This window comes from Rhineura floridana, chromosome 3, assembly GCF_030035675.1.
Source record: "Rhineura floridana isolate rRhiFlo1 chromosome 3, rRhiFlo1.hap2, whole genome shotgun sequence".
Lineage (NCBI taxonomy): Eukaryota > Metazoa > Chordata > Lepidosauria > Squamata > Rhineuridae > Rhineura > Rhineura floridana.
This window is the reverse complement of record NC_084482.1, coordinates 158,253,245-158,271,198: the sequence shown is the minus strand read 5'-3', so window position 1 is coordinate 158,271,198 and position 17,954 is coordinate 158,253,245. Positions and strand designations below refer to the sequence as shown.

The 17,954-nt window shown below is 42.4% G+C and overlaps 1 protein-coding gene across 4 annotated transcripts; it reads left to right on the top strand.

Annotated features, from left to right (window-relative positions):
- The first annotated feature begins 1,879 nt into the window (after window positions 1–1,879).
- Window positions 1,880–17,289, top strand: TRH (thyrotropin releasing hormone). 4 transcript variants are annotated; one of them, XM_061618468.1, is made up of 3 exons: window positions 1,880–2,051; window positions 3,140–3,354; window positions 13,287–17,289. In XM_061618468.1, exons 2-3 carry the CDS (start codon window positions 3,156–3,158, stop codon window positions 13,880–13,882), a joined length of 795 nt encoding a protein of 264 aa, XP_061474452.1. In that variant the 5' UTR covers window positions 1,880–2,051; window positions 3,140–3,155; the 3' UTR covers window positions 13,883–17,289. The 4 variants fall into 4 exon arrangements, with proteins under 4 accessions (XP_061474452.1, XP_061474455.1, XP_061474453.1 ...); XM_061618471.1 differs by lacking the exon at window positions 1,880–2,051 and adding an exon at window positions 2,073–2,138; XM_061618469.1 differs by lacking the exon at window positions 1,880–2,051 and adding an exon at window positions 2,078–2,142.
- Window positions 17,290–17,954: the final 665 nt, after the last annotated feature.

Genomic DNA, 17,954 nt, shown 5'->3' with positions numbered 1-17,954 from the left:
AGGATCTAGCCTCAGATGTTAAAAGCCTTAGAGAAGGAACCCTAGAGAATCGAGCTGCTACTGATTATTTGTTCCTGAGATTGAACATAGGGTGTGAAGTTGTTAAAGGGATGTGTTGCTTTAATCTGTTTGACCATTCTAAACAAATAGAGGAAGACATTCAAGGGCTACAGCACCTAGTACGGAATATTGGGCAAGAAGAGGGAATGGATTTTTCATGCTTAACGTCATGGCTTCCCAATTTTACTTGGTTAAGACAAATGTTTGTAATTGTTGTATTTTTAATTATAGTTGGTGTAATGATATGTTGTTGTGTACAATGCTTACCCTTTTGCACTGCTGCTTTGCAGATTTGTAAGCCTAGAAACATGATGAGACAAAAGGTAATGACCTTGCAGCAACTAGCAGAAGGCCCAGTGGAGAGAAATCACAAAGAAGCTGAAGCAGTCTTACGAATGGGCCAGATAAGTGAGAACTGCGAATTTATTAAGTAATGGACTCGAGTCTCAAAGGGGGGATATGATGACTGAGAGCAAGCATTTTTAAGAAAAAAAACAGAAGAGAAACTAAATTTTATGAGGCCTAGAGAAGTTACATGCTGTCTGAAGCTTATCAGTACAATACGTGCTTGGAAACTGCTGCTGTAAAGAAAAAAAACAGAAGAGAAACTAAATTTTATGAGGCCTAGAGAAGTTACATGCTGTCTGAAGCTTATCAGTACAATACGTGCTTGGAAACTGCTGCTGTAATGCCTAACTTGGAATGCAGATATGGGTGGAGAAATTAATGTGCCGTGTGCATAAGAAGTGGAGGGCATAGTTAGAAGATCGACCAATGGAAAGGTGACAAGTTGGCACTAAGAGGCCAATTAGAATGTGCCACGAATTTTTGCTTGTATGAAAGTGTAGCACCCCCATAAGGGGTGTGCTTGTTTTGCGAATCTTCGCCTTGCACCTCTTTCTGGCCAGAACGAAATAAAACTTGTTGGACCCTTCAACCTGGGTGTGGTCATTTGGCTGTACTGTGCACCGGTCAACGAATCCATTTGGGAGACAACAGTAGCACAAGGAGAGATTATTACATCTAGACCTCTACCCTAGCTTGCAGCATGCAACATTTCTTCCTCTATACCTGCACACAGCATTAGATCCCGAGCTGACACTTTTTAATCATCTCAACCTCAACATATAGTCAAAGAGAATTTAACAAAATGCAGCAAAGTTTCTAATCAGAGCTTTACCAGAGGTGAATAGTCCAGATGCAGAATGTTACTGCATTTTTTTTTAAAAAAAGAAACGATACAGGTTAAAACAAAAGTTTGAAAAGCTTTAATTTTATTCCAGTGTTGGGGTTTGTTCAGACATTATATTGGGTGGCATGTTAGAAGACCAATTTTTACAAGAGTAGAATTTAGTTGGATACAACCCTTGGTACAGAGAGTGCATTGCACATCAGTGAGCTGCGAGGAATTGCCTCATCACGTGGGGGTAATTTCCCGTTCCATAGGCAATTGAAGAACTGAAAATCTGCAGTGTGTGTAACCCCTCTCTTTGAGAAGTTGTATATCTACAGTTTCTATGCTATTTATTTTTCTCATTTTGCATCTCAATGATAATGTCCTTCAGATTTGACTCAGAATACTTCCCTAACCCAAAGCTCATCAGCTTTTTATATAAGACAGGGATTTTCTTATTTTATGCCATTTTCTGAAACAACAAAAAATAGAATTGTGAGGTCAGCAAACTGACAATTTTAACATGCATGCAATTTCAGATCACTGACATCCATGAAAAGGGATGGGGGGGGGAACAGAACACATCACAAACATTACCTCACAACTATTTGCATAATGGGTCCAGAGACAGCACTGTATAAGAAGGCAAGAACTAACCCACCAAAGAGAACTCAGCAGCAGTTCTGTTGGATAGCTCATGTGATTCAAAGAAGGAAGGACAATTTTGAAGCTCAGACGTGTGACTAGCTGCAGAAACACAGTGAGCTGAAAAAACTCTTTGGAAACCTCAGCAAAGGAATAAAGCATCAGGACAAAGGTAATTCCCATTTAGATTTCATTGCCGGGCTGTCTGGGCGATAAGATTTCCTTCTTAGGAAGACTAAAACTAGGCAGCATCTCACAAGTTGGTATGCTAGTATACAGCTGTTATTCAATTAAGTTGTTCATCATTATAAAATTCTGATGTTTACTGAAGGGAAATACTTGCTCTGAATTTGAGTTATTGTTTTATAAACTTTAAATAAGAAGGTGGGTATTTTGATTACTAGTAAGGCATATTTTAAAGAGGTAAACTCTATTTTGTCAGCAACATTGATTTGATGGAAGGAGATGCCTTAAAATTACAATTGTTAGCTTGCCAGATTAAAATAAAAATAAACAGGTTGGCTTTATATTGAAAAATATAATGTTATGTTTCAGCTTTCTTTGCCAGCATGCTAAAATGCATTTTATTAAGTTATTAGACAAAATATAAAAGATAAAGGCAAAGTTTTCATGAAAGGGTTTCTTTTAATATGTGTTGAATGTGTTGGAAAATATTTGGTTAAAAGTATAAATAAAAATGGATTTTGATTAAAGTTGGGAAAATGTTGTGCTGATTTAAAACAGACCTTTAAGAAAGGAATACATTTTAGGCAAGCTGTAATAATTACATCCTATACTCTATTTTAAGCACGTGCATGTTTCTATGTATATTATGAACCAAAATCTAAGCTGATGTTTGGAAACAAAGGTTTTATATATGACTTTAGATATATGTAGGTTCCCTAGTGTTAGATCTTTAGTCACTTGAAAAGCTGTAGATCACTGCTAGGAATTAGATATTCATCATTAAATGAAAATGTTAAAACACCACCAGCATTTATTCTCATACTGAGTCAGCCCTCATGTTTGCTCAAAGGGCAAACATGCAAATTCATTTGAAGACCTTCAAGCAAACTGAGAGAACTTCTAGAAAATTAGAAGGAACAAGTAATCATTTCCATGGGCAATGTCAGCAGAACTGGATTACGGCTGAAAAGTTTACATTTAACTCCTGGATATACTGTGTTTCTCTTAGTTATTAGGAATGCTGCATTCATTTCCGAATTTGTTCCATTCTCTACCATCCTATTTTACTTGCAGGACCTTTGGTCCCACAATGACATCAGCCCATCTGCTCCTGCTCCTGCTCTCCCTGACTTTCACCAGTGTCTGTGTCAATGTTGGGCAGCCATTTCCAGAGGAAAGTGAGAATGAGGAACAGAGCCATCTGGATGACATCTTCCAAAGGGCAGAAAGAATCATCTTGAGATCCATTTTCCAGAAGGCAGAAGATGATGAAGAAGATTCCAACAAAGGTAAATGCAGCAACCTAGTAGCTGAAGTTCATCTCTGCATTTATTTATATGCCACTTTTCTTCCCATAAAGGTCCTCAACGGGGTTTGAGTTATAGGGAAAGTAAGAATCAAGGGGCACCTTTCTCAATTGCAGGTTCCTGAGATAGGGAAAATTTATTCACTGGCCTCTCTGGCAAAGAGATACTATTACATTCAGTATTTGCATACTATAATCAAAAGTCTCTGGTTCAATCTCTGGCATCTCCAGGTAGGGTTGGGAAAAACTTCTGTCTAAAACCCTGGAGAGCTACTGCCAATCAGTATAGATCTGGGATGGGCAGTAGATAGATTGGAATCTACTGGTAGATCTCTAGGTGCTTTGCAGTTGTAATATATTTAGTGACCTGTGTGAGCTTAGGACACAGTGATTGTCGGGAAAGGGCAGTTGGATGTTGTGGACGGTGTAGGCTTAACAGCAGTGGTGGCTGGTAATAGTTTGACTTGGAAGGGCTGCAATTTCCAACCTTGCTGTTTCATCACAGTAGGACTTGTACAGTGTGCCATTCCACAGTGTGCCACTCTACATGTGCAGAGCATCATAGTCTCCTCATTATGAGCAGGGGAAGAGCTTCCATGTGAGAGGCTCTAAGTATGATTTTCAGACAAGATTGACTCCATAACTCTTATTTAGAAATTAAGCTATACCACATGACATATGCTTTTGAATTCATGTATTGATTACACCTACACATCAATTGCTAAAAATCTAAACAAACACAAAAAAATTAAAACTTGACGAACACTTGCTTCCAGCTGCATGCAGTTTTCCTCCCCCCCAAAATCAGTGTAACTTTTCATTATCCAGAACACTTTTTCCTCTAAATTAAAACCAATTATTCCAACCAATAAAAAATATATATGATTGTTTTGTTTAAGCCAGGGCACATCAGAGCTGAGGACACAGCAGAGTATATTTACAATGCATGGCTCAGTCCTGAAAGTATGAAGTAAGAATCTCTGCTCATGTGCAGAGTACATCACACCAGAGTAATCTTATTCAGTCTCTTATGTCTGAGATTAGGGAGAATATCTTCCAGGTTTGGGGAAGGATGTGGAATTAGTCAGTGTGATATCCAGACAGGCATAGAGTCCAAGCATTTCATTTTAGAAATTCACTGACAAACTCACAAAAAAGCAAGCAAGAAACAATAGCAGCAGCGTTTTCCTCTACCTTACATTCAAGATATTCTGAACATAAGCTACGGGAAGGGGTTGTTGGAAGCAAATCTACATACCTTTTCTGGAAATACTCTGGAAAATACTCTGGAACTGTATCAACCTGCCCTGCCCCCCCCCCGAAGCTGCTGCATCTTTTAATGAGTGAGTGCGGGGAAATGGTTAATATAGAATTTGTTGCAACATGTACAGAAACCATCTACCATTCCTCTCCCAGTTCCCCAATTCACAAAAATAAATGCAAAATGATTAAGTAAAAAGTAAAAAAGCTTGATTGCTGTCTCTTTCTTTCTCTCTCTCTTGCAAGGCCACAAAACAAATACTAACAAAGAAAGCTCTTAAAAATAGGAAAGATTCAATTTTGCTTCTTTGGTTACTGGAACATGCTAAAAGCTATGAGATGTGGCCTTCAAGGAAACAACTCTAAGCAGGCTCAGAACAGATGTATGATTCTGAAAGGCTACAAGATGCGGGCAGGGCTGTCTTTCAAGCAGTCCTCCCACTCCAGATAATGTGGCTGCTGGATTGCCCTCATGCAACAGAAGGAGTGGACCTTTACAGCAGGGGCTGAAAAGCTGCCAGTCCTCCTAATAATACAATGTCAATCACATTTCTGCTGGAGACACATGGGAAGGACCTCTTCGACATAGCTATATTTTTGGATTAGGATTGGCTGAGTGCTGAGGCTGGGATGAAGACAAAAAAAACCTGATGAAAATTTAAATAGGGTAGATGTAGAACTAGGCATTGTGTGTGCAGGAGCACAGGATAGCAATTTGGAGAAGCCAAAGTACCATAAGCCAAAACAAAAGTGTCAAAGACATTTGAAGAGAGACACTATATATATGCTAATGCTAGAAGACTCCATTGGTTAATCTGTCTATGCATGAGAGATTGATCTGTTCTAGTGCTGTGACTTTATGATGGGTCACCTGCTTCTGACTACAATTATTCACTTTAGGCAGGCACTCTTGCTATACTGTTTTAGACACCTGCTAAAAACTTTAAAAAAATTTTTTAGCAAGCCTATCCAGACAACAATATAATTTACACAACAATCCAATCTCCTTAGTTGGGGGTGGGGTTTCAATTGTGTGGAGGAGTCCCTCTCCAATCCCTGCCAGCTTCCACTGAGTTCTTGCTAGCATCACTCTGCTGACTTGGAGTAAGTGGGTGGAAGTATCTAAACAAGGCTTTCCAGGGGTGGAGGTGGGGTGGGGATGAACTGGGCTGAGGAGTTCTTGGATCCCAAGCTGGCTCAACTGTCGTCATGTGACAGCATTGGCCCTGACTGCTGCACCAGCTTCAGGTTGGAGCAGTGATCTTTCTCCTCCCCTTTCCACCTAGGCCTGTGTGGGTGGCTAGGCTGTATATGTGGTGGTGGCAACATCCCTCCATAAAGCCCTACTGGGCTGGGAGGGGGACTTTGGAGAGTTCCCTTAATGACGCATACTTGGGGTTGCCAGGTCAGAAGCATCCCAAACCCTGAGATTTCAGGGGCAGATCCTACTGATGTCATGGGAGTAGGTCTTAGTGATGTCAAGGCGCGGGCCCTAGTGATGTCAAGATGCAGGCCCTAGTGATGTCACAGGGTGGGTACTGGTGATGTCATTAAGCATGATACATTAAGCATTAACCACAGTTGTTTGAGCACACAATTCAAACAAAAACATTTATCTGATTGGAAATTAAGATTGAAATCTTAGCCAAAAGATGGTGTTCCTGGGTCCAGCTGAACTGATGAGACCATTCCTTCTCACCTGTTTAGGGAGCCTGGTAGGGAACATTTAATCTAGCCTACTTGCTTCTCGCAGGAAGGGATTAAGTGCTCTCAGGCCAGGCCAGTCACCAGAAGGCCATTGTAGGAAGAAAGGAGCCTAGTGTTGTGGAGATGTTAGATGGGAGAACTCAGGAGTACAGATGGATGCTCCTGAAGACTGCAATTCTAAGCACACTTACTAAGGGACTAAGCCCCATAGAACTCCACAGAATTTACTTCTGAGTAGATATGGTTTGGATTGTGCTGTTGGTAAAGCTTGACTAGGTATCCTCTGCAAACATATCCATATCAAAGCAGGGTTGGCAACCCCCTACCTGGAATATCCTGCCCCTGCCTTTTAACGTGGCTGCTCCAAACTTCTTTACAGACTTGACCCTCACTTCAGAAAGAGGTTTGAGAAATGAGAAAGAGGAAGGAAATTTTCTATCCTTTTCTGTCTGCCCTGTGGGCTGCTATAAACTCACTTTGACAACCAACTCAATTCCAGTGAGTAATAATTGAAAGGGGAAAAACACACATGGTTTGGTCTACCTTCACAGGCAGTAGGTTGGGAGCAATTGCTTCCCAGTATTGCTTGTTTTATCACTACTGGGCAAGAAACAAACTGTCATGCAAATAACAAGGTGCATCATCGGTGGGTTTAAGGGTGTTGAGCTGACCACATGGAACCAATGTTGTTGCTTCTATGGATGTAAGGGAGTAAGGTCAGAGGTAAATGAAATGCAAAATGCGAAAGAAAAAGAAAAGACAGTGATGATTTCCTAAATGCAATACCATACCAACCACAAGAAGATTCCTATGAGTAAGACAGAAAACTCAGCATCCCACAACCACTCACAATTCCTAACCAAAACTAAAAAAAAATCCTGGCAGCCAGTCAGCCAAGGTCACAGAAATCCCCCATGCAGCACCACCTGACCCAGGGGCTGCAGAATGCTGCAGCACAATTGCTGACATGAGTGAGACCCTATCAGCACATAATATCTCTGCTCTGAAATCTGCACTGGTTGTCAATTGGCTACCAGGCCAAGTTCCAGGTGTGCTTTCCATGTTATGGGTGCTACATAGAAATAGATCCTTTAGTGTGGCAGCACCTATGCTTTGGAACTCCCTGCCTGTTGACATTAGGCAGACGCCTTTATTGTATTCATTTCGGCACCTGCTAAAAACAGTTTTGTTTAGGCAAGCCTACCGAGGCATGTAGAGGTTGTTATGCTTTTTATCTGTTTTTAACTTATTGTTGGTTTTATTATTTTCTGTCTTTAAGTGTTTTTGCCAAAAAAATTATTGTTTTAATTCCTTCTGTAAACTTCTTTGAGGTTTTTCTTAACAAGAAAGTGGTATAGAAATGTTGTAAAAAATACATAAATAAATTCTGGAGTCACTGAGGCCATTGGGAATAAAGGAATCTGCCTTATACTGAGTCAGGCCATTTGGTATCATCTAGCTCAGTACTGATGACATAGACTAGCATTAGCTCTCCAGGATTCCAGGCAATAGTCTTTTCCAAAGATTGAATTTTGGACCTTTGCATGTAAAACATACGCCCTAAAACTGAACTATAGCCCTTCCCCTGTTTAACAAAGTATCTTTAAAATTATTATTTTCAGTTCACTAATGAATGCACAGCATACCTAGGGCTGTGGGAGCACTGAAACTGAGTACACACCATATATTTGGAATTCCCTCCCTTAAATATTAGGCAAGCACCATCTCTGTTATTTTTTTGGCATCTATTGAAGACTTTCTTCTTTCAACAAGCTTTTTAGTAGAGGCCTTATCCCAGTCTGCTTCTGTGTTGGAATTGCTTTTTAAGATTCTTTTTTTAAGATGTTTTACTTTAATATTTTTAAAGATGTTTTGTTTTAATATGTTTTAAAGTCTTTCATTTTTAAGGTGTTTTAAAGTGCTTTTAGTGTTTTGTTTGCTGCCCCTGGGCTCCTTCTAGAAGGAAGGGTGGGATATAAATTTATTGTGTATTGTATTTACATCCACTTGTATTTTAACCTGTTTTATTATGCTGTACACCGCCCTGGGAGCTTATTGCTATAGGGCGGTCTAATAATGTAATAAAATAAATAAATAAATAAATAATAATCAATAAAGTAAATAATAAAATAAATATGTAAAGCTCATTCAAAGCACATGACTTCCCCCAAAGAATCCTGGGAACTGTACTTTGTTAAGGATGCTGGGAACTGTAACTCTGTGAGGAGTGAAAGATAGTTCCCAGAATTCTTTCTGGGAAGTTAAGTGCTTTAAATGTATGGTGTGTATATAGCATGAGAGAGAAGGCACAATGAAATATCCCTAAGTTAGCCCACTGTAAAGACGACACAAAGTCAAGTTATGTCCTTTGTAAAAAGAAAGAAAAGTAGGAAGGGAAGGGGGAACAAGAATATAATAAAATAGGTCTATACATGGACCTGAAGTTGTCCCCTTCTTCCCCATCTAAATAGGGTCTGGATTAATGAAGGATGAAGACATTCTTGTTCTGAGGAGCCACATGCCATGAGGAGATTGTTCCTTACCAACAAGGGCATTAACAAGAACATAAGAAGAGCCTTGCTGGATCAGGCCAATGGCCCATCAAGTCCAGCTTTCTGTTCTCATGTTGGCCAACCAGATGCTATGGGAAGCCGGAAAACAGAATCTGAGCACTATAGCACTCAGGGATTGTGAGTCATGAGTGCTGAACTTACATTCAGTACTTCTGAATGTGATGGTTTAACATTAGCTAACATTAGCTGTGTGTAACCCATTTTCGGGATATGGACCGCACCACAATTGTGTTGCACATTGTCTGAATGTCAATGTTTAGTCTAGGGCAGGGAAATTCTCTTTTCTACTAATTGCCAAAGAAGACTCCATATTTTTTATTCCTTCAGTACATTCACTATATCCCTACTAATACTGATGCGTTGAGCCAGGACCGGTTCTAAAGGGCGGCCAGGTTGGGCACTGGCCTGAGGGCCCCAGAGCTACAGGAGCCCCTGAGGGGCCCTCCATGATCCGTGCCTCCCACGCCCCCCACTTACCTGTCAGCCAGCTTTTTAGCATTGCCTTTAATGAAGATGGCGGCCGCAGCTTTCCTAAGGTACTGAAGCCACTGCTGCCATCTTAGCTGATGGCAGCGGTGTCACTAGCGGGAGTGTGGGGGGCTGCGGACCTCCGGCGCACGTGCTCCAAGCTGGTGGTGGAAGGCCCGTGCCGGCTTCACCGCAAGTGAGAGGGCGCCTGCTTTCCGTCTCGCCTGCCCGCCTCCGAGGAGGAGTTGGCTGCGCTGACCCGGAGTGCCTCTCAGCTCCTTTGCTGGGCAACGGCGCAGGGCGGGGCGGCTCTGGGTGTCACCCCCCTCAGGGTGTCACCCGGGTGCGGTCCGCACCCTCCGCACCCCAGTAGTGATGCCCCTGGTTGACACATAGCACGCACATGTGCCATCACCAAAGACGGCAGCAGAGGCTTCATTCCCCTTAGGGAAACCACGGCCACCATCTTCATTAAGGGCAATGGTAAAGACTAGACAGGTAGGGGGGCCATGGGGGGTGCGCAGGGGTGCGCGTGCACACGTATGCACACACGCACACACACACACCGGGGGGCCAGGGCAAGCTGATGCCCAAGGGCCCCTGCATGCCGGCCCTGCGTCGAGCAGACACCTCTGCAAATCCTCCTCCTTCCGGACCCCAACCCCCTAACCAATTATTGCAAATATTTTGTCCTCCTTTGCCACCCATAGTATCCAGTGAGTAGAGATGGAAAGATTGGTCAATTTCTGTTAGTTTCTCATTCTCCCAATCTTAATTTCGGTTCTGCAGAAATTTGCAGATTTTTTAAAATCCTCATGAAAATTCTTCAGCATTTTAGTGAGAATTTCTCCCACTAAACTCATTTTTAACTCAGTTTGGACTAATGTACACATTTTTGAAGCAGTTTCTCCTAATATAATGCATTTTGCATGTTATTTTCACTAATACATTTTTATGTAAACTTTCCCCTTATACATGCATTTTTATAAACATTGCTTGATGGGAGAACAGTATCACAAAATTTGGATAAGAGAATGGCTGTGTTTCAGTTCTCATGTTGTTTCAGAAAGTGTGAATTTGAAAGATTTGGCTTGAAATGCAAACTGAGCTGAATTTCTCCCCCATCCCTGCCAGGGAGTCAGGAATCAAAAGCTTAAGTTAAATGAAACACTAGTTCAAAGAGATAACAGCACTAATATGATGATGTCAGGGAAGTCGACAAAACCAAAATATCTCTGTGCAAAAAGGTGAGACTGCATGCAGAGTTGGAACAACATGAAAGAATTGTGCAGCAATAATTAAGTCAGGAGTTGAAATAGAGCCATTTGGAGTACTAGCCTGGAACAGTACCTGTTTCAAAGGCACAGGGATAGTGGTACCTCCTCTGTACAGTATATATAGGAGAAAGGAATCAACAGTATATGGACCAAATGAGCTTCTTGGACTTAGACTCCAATGTTGCAGCAGTTGAATCGAATGAGGTGTCCAGCGCGCAGTCTTGTCCTAATTCTTTGGATGAGTTTCAGTTGGTACAGCTTGAGGACGTTGACAAGGTGCTTGGACTGGTGCGTGCGACTACTTCTAAATTGGATCCTTGCCCTTCTTGGCTAATAAAAGCTAGCAGGAATGGAACAGCCGGCTGGGCCAGGGCAGTGATTAATGCTTCACTGCAGGAGGGAGTGGTCCCTGGCCTCCTGAAAGAGGCGATAGTGAGACCACTCCTGAAGAAAACGTCCCTGGACCCGGAAAACTTTAACAACTATAGGCCAGTAGCTAATGTTCCATTCCTGGGCAAGGTCCTAGAACGAGTGGTTGCCAACCAGCTCCAGACACTCTTGGATGACACCGATTATCTGGATCCATTTCAGTCGGGTTTTAGACCTGGGTTCGGCACGGAGACAGCCTTGGTCGCCCTGTATGATGACCTTTGTCGGGAGGCAGACAGGGGGAGTGCGACCCTGCTGATTCTCCTTGACCTCTCAGCGGCTTTTGATACCATCGACCATGGTATCCTTCTGGGACGACTCACTGATCTGGGAGTGGGCAGTACTGCGTGGCAGTGGTTCCGCTCCTATTTGGTGGGTCGTCTCCAGAGGGTAGTGCTTGGGGAGCATTGCTCGGCACCCTGGGATCTCCAATATGGAGTCCCACAGGGGTCAGTTCTGTCCCCCATGCTTTTTAATATCTATATGAAGCCGTTGGGTGCGGTCATCAGGAGTTTTGGAGTGCGTTGCCATCAGTATGCTGATGACACGCAGCTCTATTTCTCCTTTTCATCTTCTTCAGGTGAGCCTGTCGGTGTGCTGAACCGATGTCTAGCTGCGACAATGGACTGGATGAGAGCTAACAAACTGAGACTTAATCCAGATAAGACTGAGATGCTGCTGGTGGGTGATTCTCCTGATGGGATGGGGGATGTTCGACCTGTTCTGGATGGGGTTGCACTCCCCCAAAGGAACGGGTTCGTAGCTTGGGAGTTCTTTTAGATCCATCCCTGTCACTTGAGGCTCAGATAGCCTCTGTGGTACGGGGTGCTTTCTACCAGCTACGGCTGGTGGCCCAGCTGCGCCCCTATCTGGACAGGGAGAACCTCGCTTCAGTAGTTCATGCACTGGTAACCTCGAAATTAGATTACTGCAATGCGCTCTACGTGGGGCTGCCTCTGAAGACGGTTCGGAAACTGCAGCTTGTGCAGAATGCAGCGGCCAGATTGTTAACGGGGACCAGACGGTCCAACCATATAACACCGACTCTGGCCCGCTTGCACTGGCTGCCTATTTGTTTCCGGGCCCGGTTCAAAGTGCTGGTTTTGACCTATAAAGCCTTACACGGCATAGGACCACAATACCTGTTAGAACGCCTCCCCCGTTATGAACCTGCCCGTACACTACGTTCATCATCAAAGACCCTCCTCCGAGTTCCTACTCATAGGGAAGCTCGGAGGATGGCAACGCGGAAAAAGGGCCTTTTCTGTGGTGGCCCCCGAACTGTGGAACGATCACCCGGAGGAAATACGCCTGGCGCCATCGTTAATATCTTTTCGGCGCCAGGTCAAAACTTTTCTTTTCACCCAGGCTTTTTAATTTTAATTTAATATGTTTAGTATACGCTGACATTGTTTTAATTTTTTAATAATTTTTAACTTTTTATATGTTTTATATTGATACGTCTTGTACTTTGCTATTTCTTGTCTTGTGAACCGCCCAGAGAGCTTCGGCTATGGGGCGGTCTATAAGTTTAATGAAATAAATAAATAAATATTATTTATCCAGATTGGTGGGTGACAGCTCTGGAGAACCTAACAAGAATTCTCTTATTTGATGTGCTTTTTGCTAAATGGAGTCCTAAATCTTCTAACATTCACTGACCAATTTACAGTCCCATACCTATTTTTTTCCACTCATGATTTGTGCACAGTACTTGTTCCACAAAGGTGTTGTTACAATGTGGCCCAGGGTGCCCGGCCTCTGAGTCTTTTGCAATGGGCCCTAGTTCTCCTGTTCCTTCCTCCCCCCCAAAAAACTCTGAATAACATTTTTTTTAAACTTTGCTTATAGAGCAGCTGGGTGCATTGCAAACCACACAGTTGGTGAGATCCCAGCCACACACCATCTTAATTTCCCAAATACATATCACATACATATAAATTCCCAGATACATATAAATTATATTATATACATCGACTTGGAGGCACATAACAACAACAAATAAATCAGCATGTGCAAATTGTATGCAAATTAGGGCCATGAGCCAGTGTCCCCTGAGTCCTTACAAAGTCCCTGGTGTTCAGATGTCCATATTGTTTGTTGGATCAATTGCTCCTTATCTAAAGCTGAATAATCACCCCTTACAATCAATAGCAATTATATTTCTAGAGTGTATTCATGCTATATGTTTTCTTGGGCAGAGCCAGGAGCTTCTCAGCTAGACTGGATCTCAAAAAGGCAGCACCCTGGAAAAAGATCTCTATACGATCTAGAAAAGAGGCAGCACCCTGGGAAAAGGGAAAATGAGGACGATGAATCTTATGGAGAGACTATGAAGCGTCAGCACCCTGGGAAAAGAGAAGAAGATGATGAATTTGATCACTACCTGGAATTGCAGAAGAGGCAGCATCCAGGCAGGAGGTACTTGCAGGAACAGTACGCTGACATCCCTAGCAGCCAGCTAGCTTATCTAAATGAATTATCCAAAAGGCAACATCCAGGCAAGAGGTACCTGGCCCACAGCAAACAACTGCACCCTGGCAAGAGAAGCTGGGATGATGAGGTAGAGGAAGGTGAGGAGAACTTGGAGAAACGACAGCACCCAGGCAAGAGGTACCTGGTGGGTTCAGAGCGTCCACACTCCATTGTTCCCTGTGACCTCCAGGAATCGTCTGAATGCAGGAAAGGCAGCTTGCTGCTAGGGTTGCTAGATAATATAGGCAAAGGCCATGTAGACGAGAAGCAGCAACACCCAAGAAGATCTTCTTGGGATGGTGAGGTGGAGGCAGAGGAATGAGACATGACCAGTGTGCATGTCTGTTTATTGGTTACATTCCTTTGAATGATTTCCCCAAACTATTCAACGTTCCATCCATATCCCCATTACTACTCCTTTTAACTCTTTGCTTGCTGACCTACTTTGTAGGTAATTCTCAATGGTGTGCTCCTTCCTGGTGGTCTGTGGTCCAGATTTAGCAATGCACGGACATGTGGATTTCATTTTAAGCACAAGACTGTGGCCCTTGAGAGGCACATGGTCAGGCTCACCTGCACATGCTTACAATGAAATGTATTTTTAAAAGGATGATTCTGATGTTTCGTTTCTCAACAGACATGTGTAGGCCAAAGATGAATATGGGATAAAAATATCTGAATGCAAGAATAGTCATATGTGAGTCTTGATGCTTACAACTGACAATCTAGCTCCAAAGAAGTTTGCAAATAGCACGCATAGTTCTAGGGGTAGAGGAAAATTGTGATTCAGTCTGCATTTAAAGCCCAATCTATCAAATTCACACTTTCTGAAACAATGTGAGAATCAAAACACAGCCATCCTTCAAAATGTGCATTTATCCAAATTTGGTGATGCAGTTCTCTAGCAAAACAATGTTTACAAAAATGCATATATTAGGGAAAATATGCATAAAAATGAATATATTAGTGAAAATAACATACAAAATGTGTTATATTTGGAGAAATTGTTGGCAAAAATGTATATGTTAGTTAAAACTGCATACAAAAATGTATTAGATGAAATTCACACCAAAATGCTGAAGAATTTTCATGAGGATTAAAAAAAAAACCCCTCACAATTTGTTGCTGAAATGAGAAGAACTGAATTTAAGAGTGAGTAAATCAGATGCTGAGAGAGCTGAAATAGAGAGATTCTTCCATCCCTACTTTATCTCTGAGTACGTCCTTAGCTGTGTCATGGCCATCTCCCTCTATGGGGCATCAACAAAAGAAATGCAATGCCATAATCAGCTGCACATCCTTTGCTGAATTGGGGTCTACCCTTTTAATCCTGAGAACGGGTAAGTGCTTCCTACGAAAGTATTTCCACGGGTGTGTCCATGTGGAAGCAAATTGGAAGTGTGAGAAGTAAACAAAGGAAGGAGGGCTTAGAAATTTACTCTTGCCATACGGACAGCATGGCCTATGCTAGTCCATTCACCATGGAGGCCACCTGCACTGTGGACCAACAAAGGGTGAAGCCATGGAGATAAGGGGACTTCAAGGACTGGCAGTTCACTGCATTAGTATAACTTCATGTACATACCTCTTCAAATTTACCATGTGGACATATCTTTTCATAATTCAGTCAGTGCTTTGTTTCATGAGGCCCAACAGTAACGCCGGTCTACATGCTATACTCACCAAGGAGAGCATCACCATAAGGAGTTCACAGACTTCCCTAGCTTTATTGTTTAGAACAAGGAGCCCACATTACCCCATTGCAACTTCACTGGGGGCCGCATGGCAGGGTGGGTATGGCCAAAAATATAGGTTGGGACATTTCACACATGCACATACATGCACACACCACAGACATCTCACACCCGCTCGCACATATGCAGACACATACCACACATACCTCTCCCTCTCTCAAGCACACACGCAGGCACACACACCCTTCTCTCTCTTACACACACATGCACACACACACAGGCTGCCGGGTACACACCATACTTTCACACATGCAGACCCACATACCACACACACAAAACTCGTTGAATGGTTGGGCACCTATGCATTGTTCAAAAGAGATAGGGGGCTTGGAAACTCACCATAGTAATATAGATCCCCATGGCATGAGTAACATCTGGACCTGCAGTACAATTGCCTAATCAATGACACAGTCTCTATGAGTTAAGCCTGTTTGTGCCGCCTCTTGCTGTTTGCTACGCTGGATGCTGGATGCTGAGAGTGAGAGGAGATGTCGCTTTTGGTTTCGCAAATGACGCACCTTGTGGACTATATGGGCCAGAAGCTTTGTTGAACTTTGTTGTGGTGACCTTTACCTGTTGTTTTAGTTTTATTGCTGTTTTGATGTTGTGATACTTATATATTATGACTTTGTACATCGCTCAGAGTGGCTCGGTTTCCAGCCAGATGGGCGATAAATAAATCGCAGAAATAAATAAATAAATAAATTAAGCAGAAGCAGCAAGGGATAAAAGCAGGGGTGTAGTTGTCCAGGGTCTCAGGGGGTCTTAGACCCTTTACTTTTTTGGGAGCAGGCTCCCAGCTGGGTCCCTATGTCTCCAACATCCTAGAAGTCAATCAGCATGAAAGGGGAATGTGTTAGCCACTGAGAAGAGTCTTCTTACATGCTTCCTTGCACTTTACTGCTGATTGGAGCCAATCAGAGTGAAAGGAGGTAAGTCAGCCACTGAGAAGTCTTTTCTCAGTAGCTAACACTCTTCCCTTTCTTGCTTGTTGGCTGCTAGGGACTTCTATTGTTGTTGTTCTAATGTTAACAAGGATCTCATTCTCAATCCAGCAGCAAAAAGGGGGGGAGGGGTGGCTGTGACTAACATGAAGGGACCCTGCACTTCTGAATTTGCCACTACACTATTGGATAAAAGAAAATCAAACATGGTTTGGTAAGTGCCTACAAAAGTATGGAAGTTTGGTGCTTGTATGTCAAATGGATAGAGTAAGGGGTTTTGTCTCTAAAAATGTACCTTTTATGTACTGAAGGGATGGTTCCTGTCATATAGGCAGCAAGAACCACGATGTTCCAATCACTATTGCTGCTGCTTAGAAAAGATCAAGGATGATGAACAAAATAGCGATGTGCAAATTGATCCAGAAGTAGCCTGACCCACAAGCATGAGTAACATCAGTGTGTATGGAGACTTACTGCTGGTGTATTCTCCAACCTTTATAGGTGTATTCCATCAATATCCATATTGGTTCCATGAAGACACATCTTTTTTATGCAGGGCATCTAGCCATTTTCCATCTGGTAATACTGCTTTCAGACTGTCTTGATGATAGGGGATTGTGAATAACTGCTGCCTTGTCTGTGCTGCCTAAGGTGGATTGGACTGCCATGTTGCTAATTAATAGGAAAAATGGGCATAGAGAAATGACATGGCTATTTAGCAAATTAGACATTTGCTATTATCCTTTGCCCTAAAAGTGACTGCAAGGTTTTGTTTGGAAAAGCCACAGCTGAGAATTCTCATAGTGCTTGGGTTTCAATAAGCTGTCTTGGAATCAATGGCTCACTTTATTTCCAAATAATGATTAATAATAATAAATATTTTAAATTGCAGCAAGCAGGTGTCTTTGTCTCATTATGTGGATTTTCATTTAAAATATGAGAACGTCTGCCTGTTGTCCCCAAAAGAAATGTTTTAACTTTCTGTAGACTAAAGGTGTTTACTTGCCATAAACAAATCAATAAATATCTATCATTAACAGTGTCCCCAATTCAGTTGTCCTTTCTGATTGTTCAAAAGCAACTAAACAATGTGCAAAGTGATCAATGTCCTCTTGAATCTAAATGAAATCCAAAATTTACTCAACATGTGGAGGGAGAAAAACGGGGCTTTTAAGTAAAAAACTTGTATATCATGTGGACTACATGTTTGTATATAGGACTAGTTTACTATCAGTGTGGAAGGTTACTTTGTGTAGAAACAGAGTCTGTGTTGAAACTTTCTGCTTGTGTACAATTTTAAAAAAACCCAGAATGCAACATAAACTAGCTAGCATCATCCTTAAACAATGTCAAAACTTTGGATCTTGGGTCCAAGCTTTTACGAAGAAGGATGTGTACCTCAACACAGACAGCAGGAAAAAAAACCCAAACTTGCCAATATGTATGTACATACATACAGAGCTCTCTCTCTCTCTGCATGTCCGAGCGGTTGAAGAAGGCAGGAGCCAAATGCTTTGCTATAAGAATTTAATGGGTTGTACCTAAAGCTGCATGAGTGGAGTTCTGCTCATGCAATGGGACTTCCCATTCCTTTCCTTTCCCCATGTGTCCCCGAAATCTGCTTCAGAGGACCACCCAACCCACTGCAGCAGATTTTGAGGGTGCATAGGGGGGCTGCAAGAAAGAGGAGAGGAGG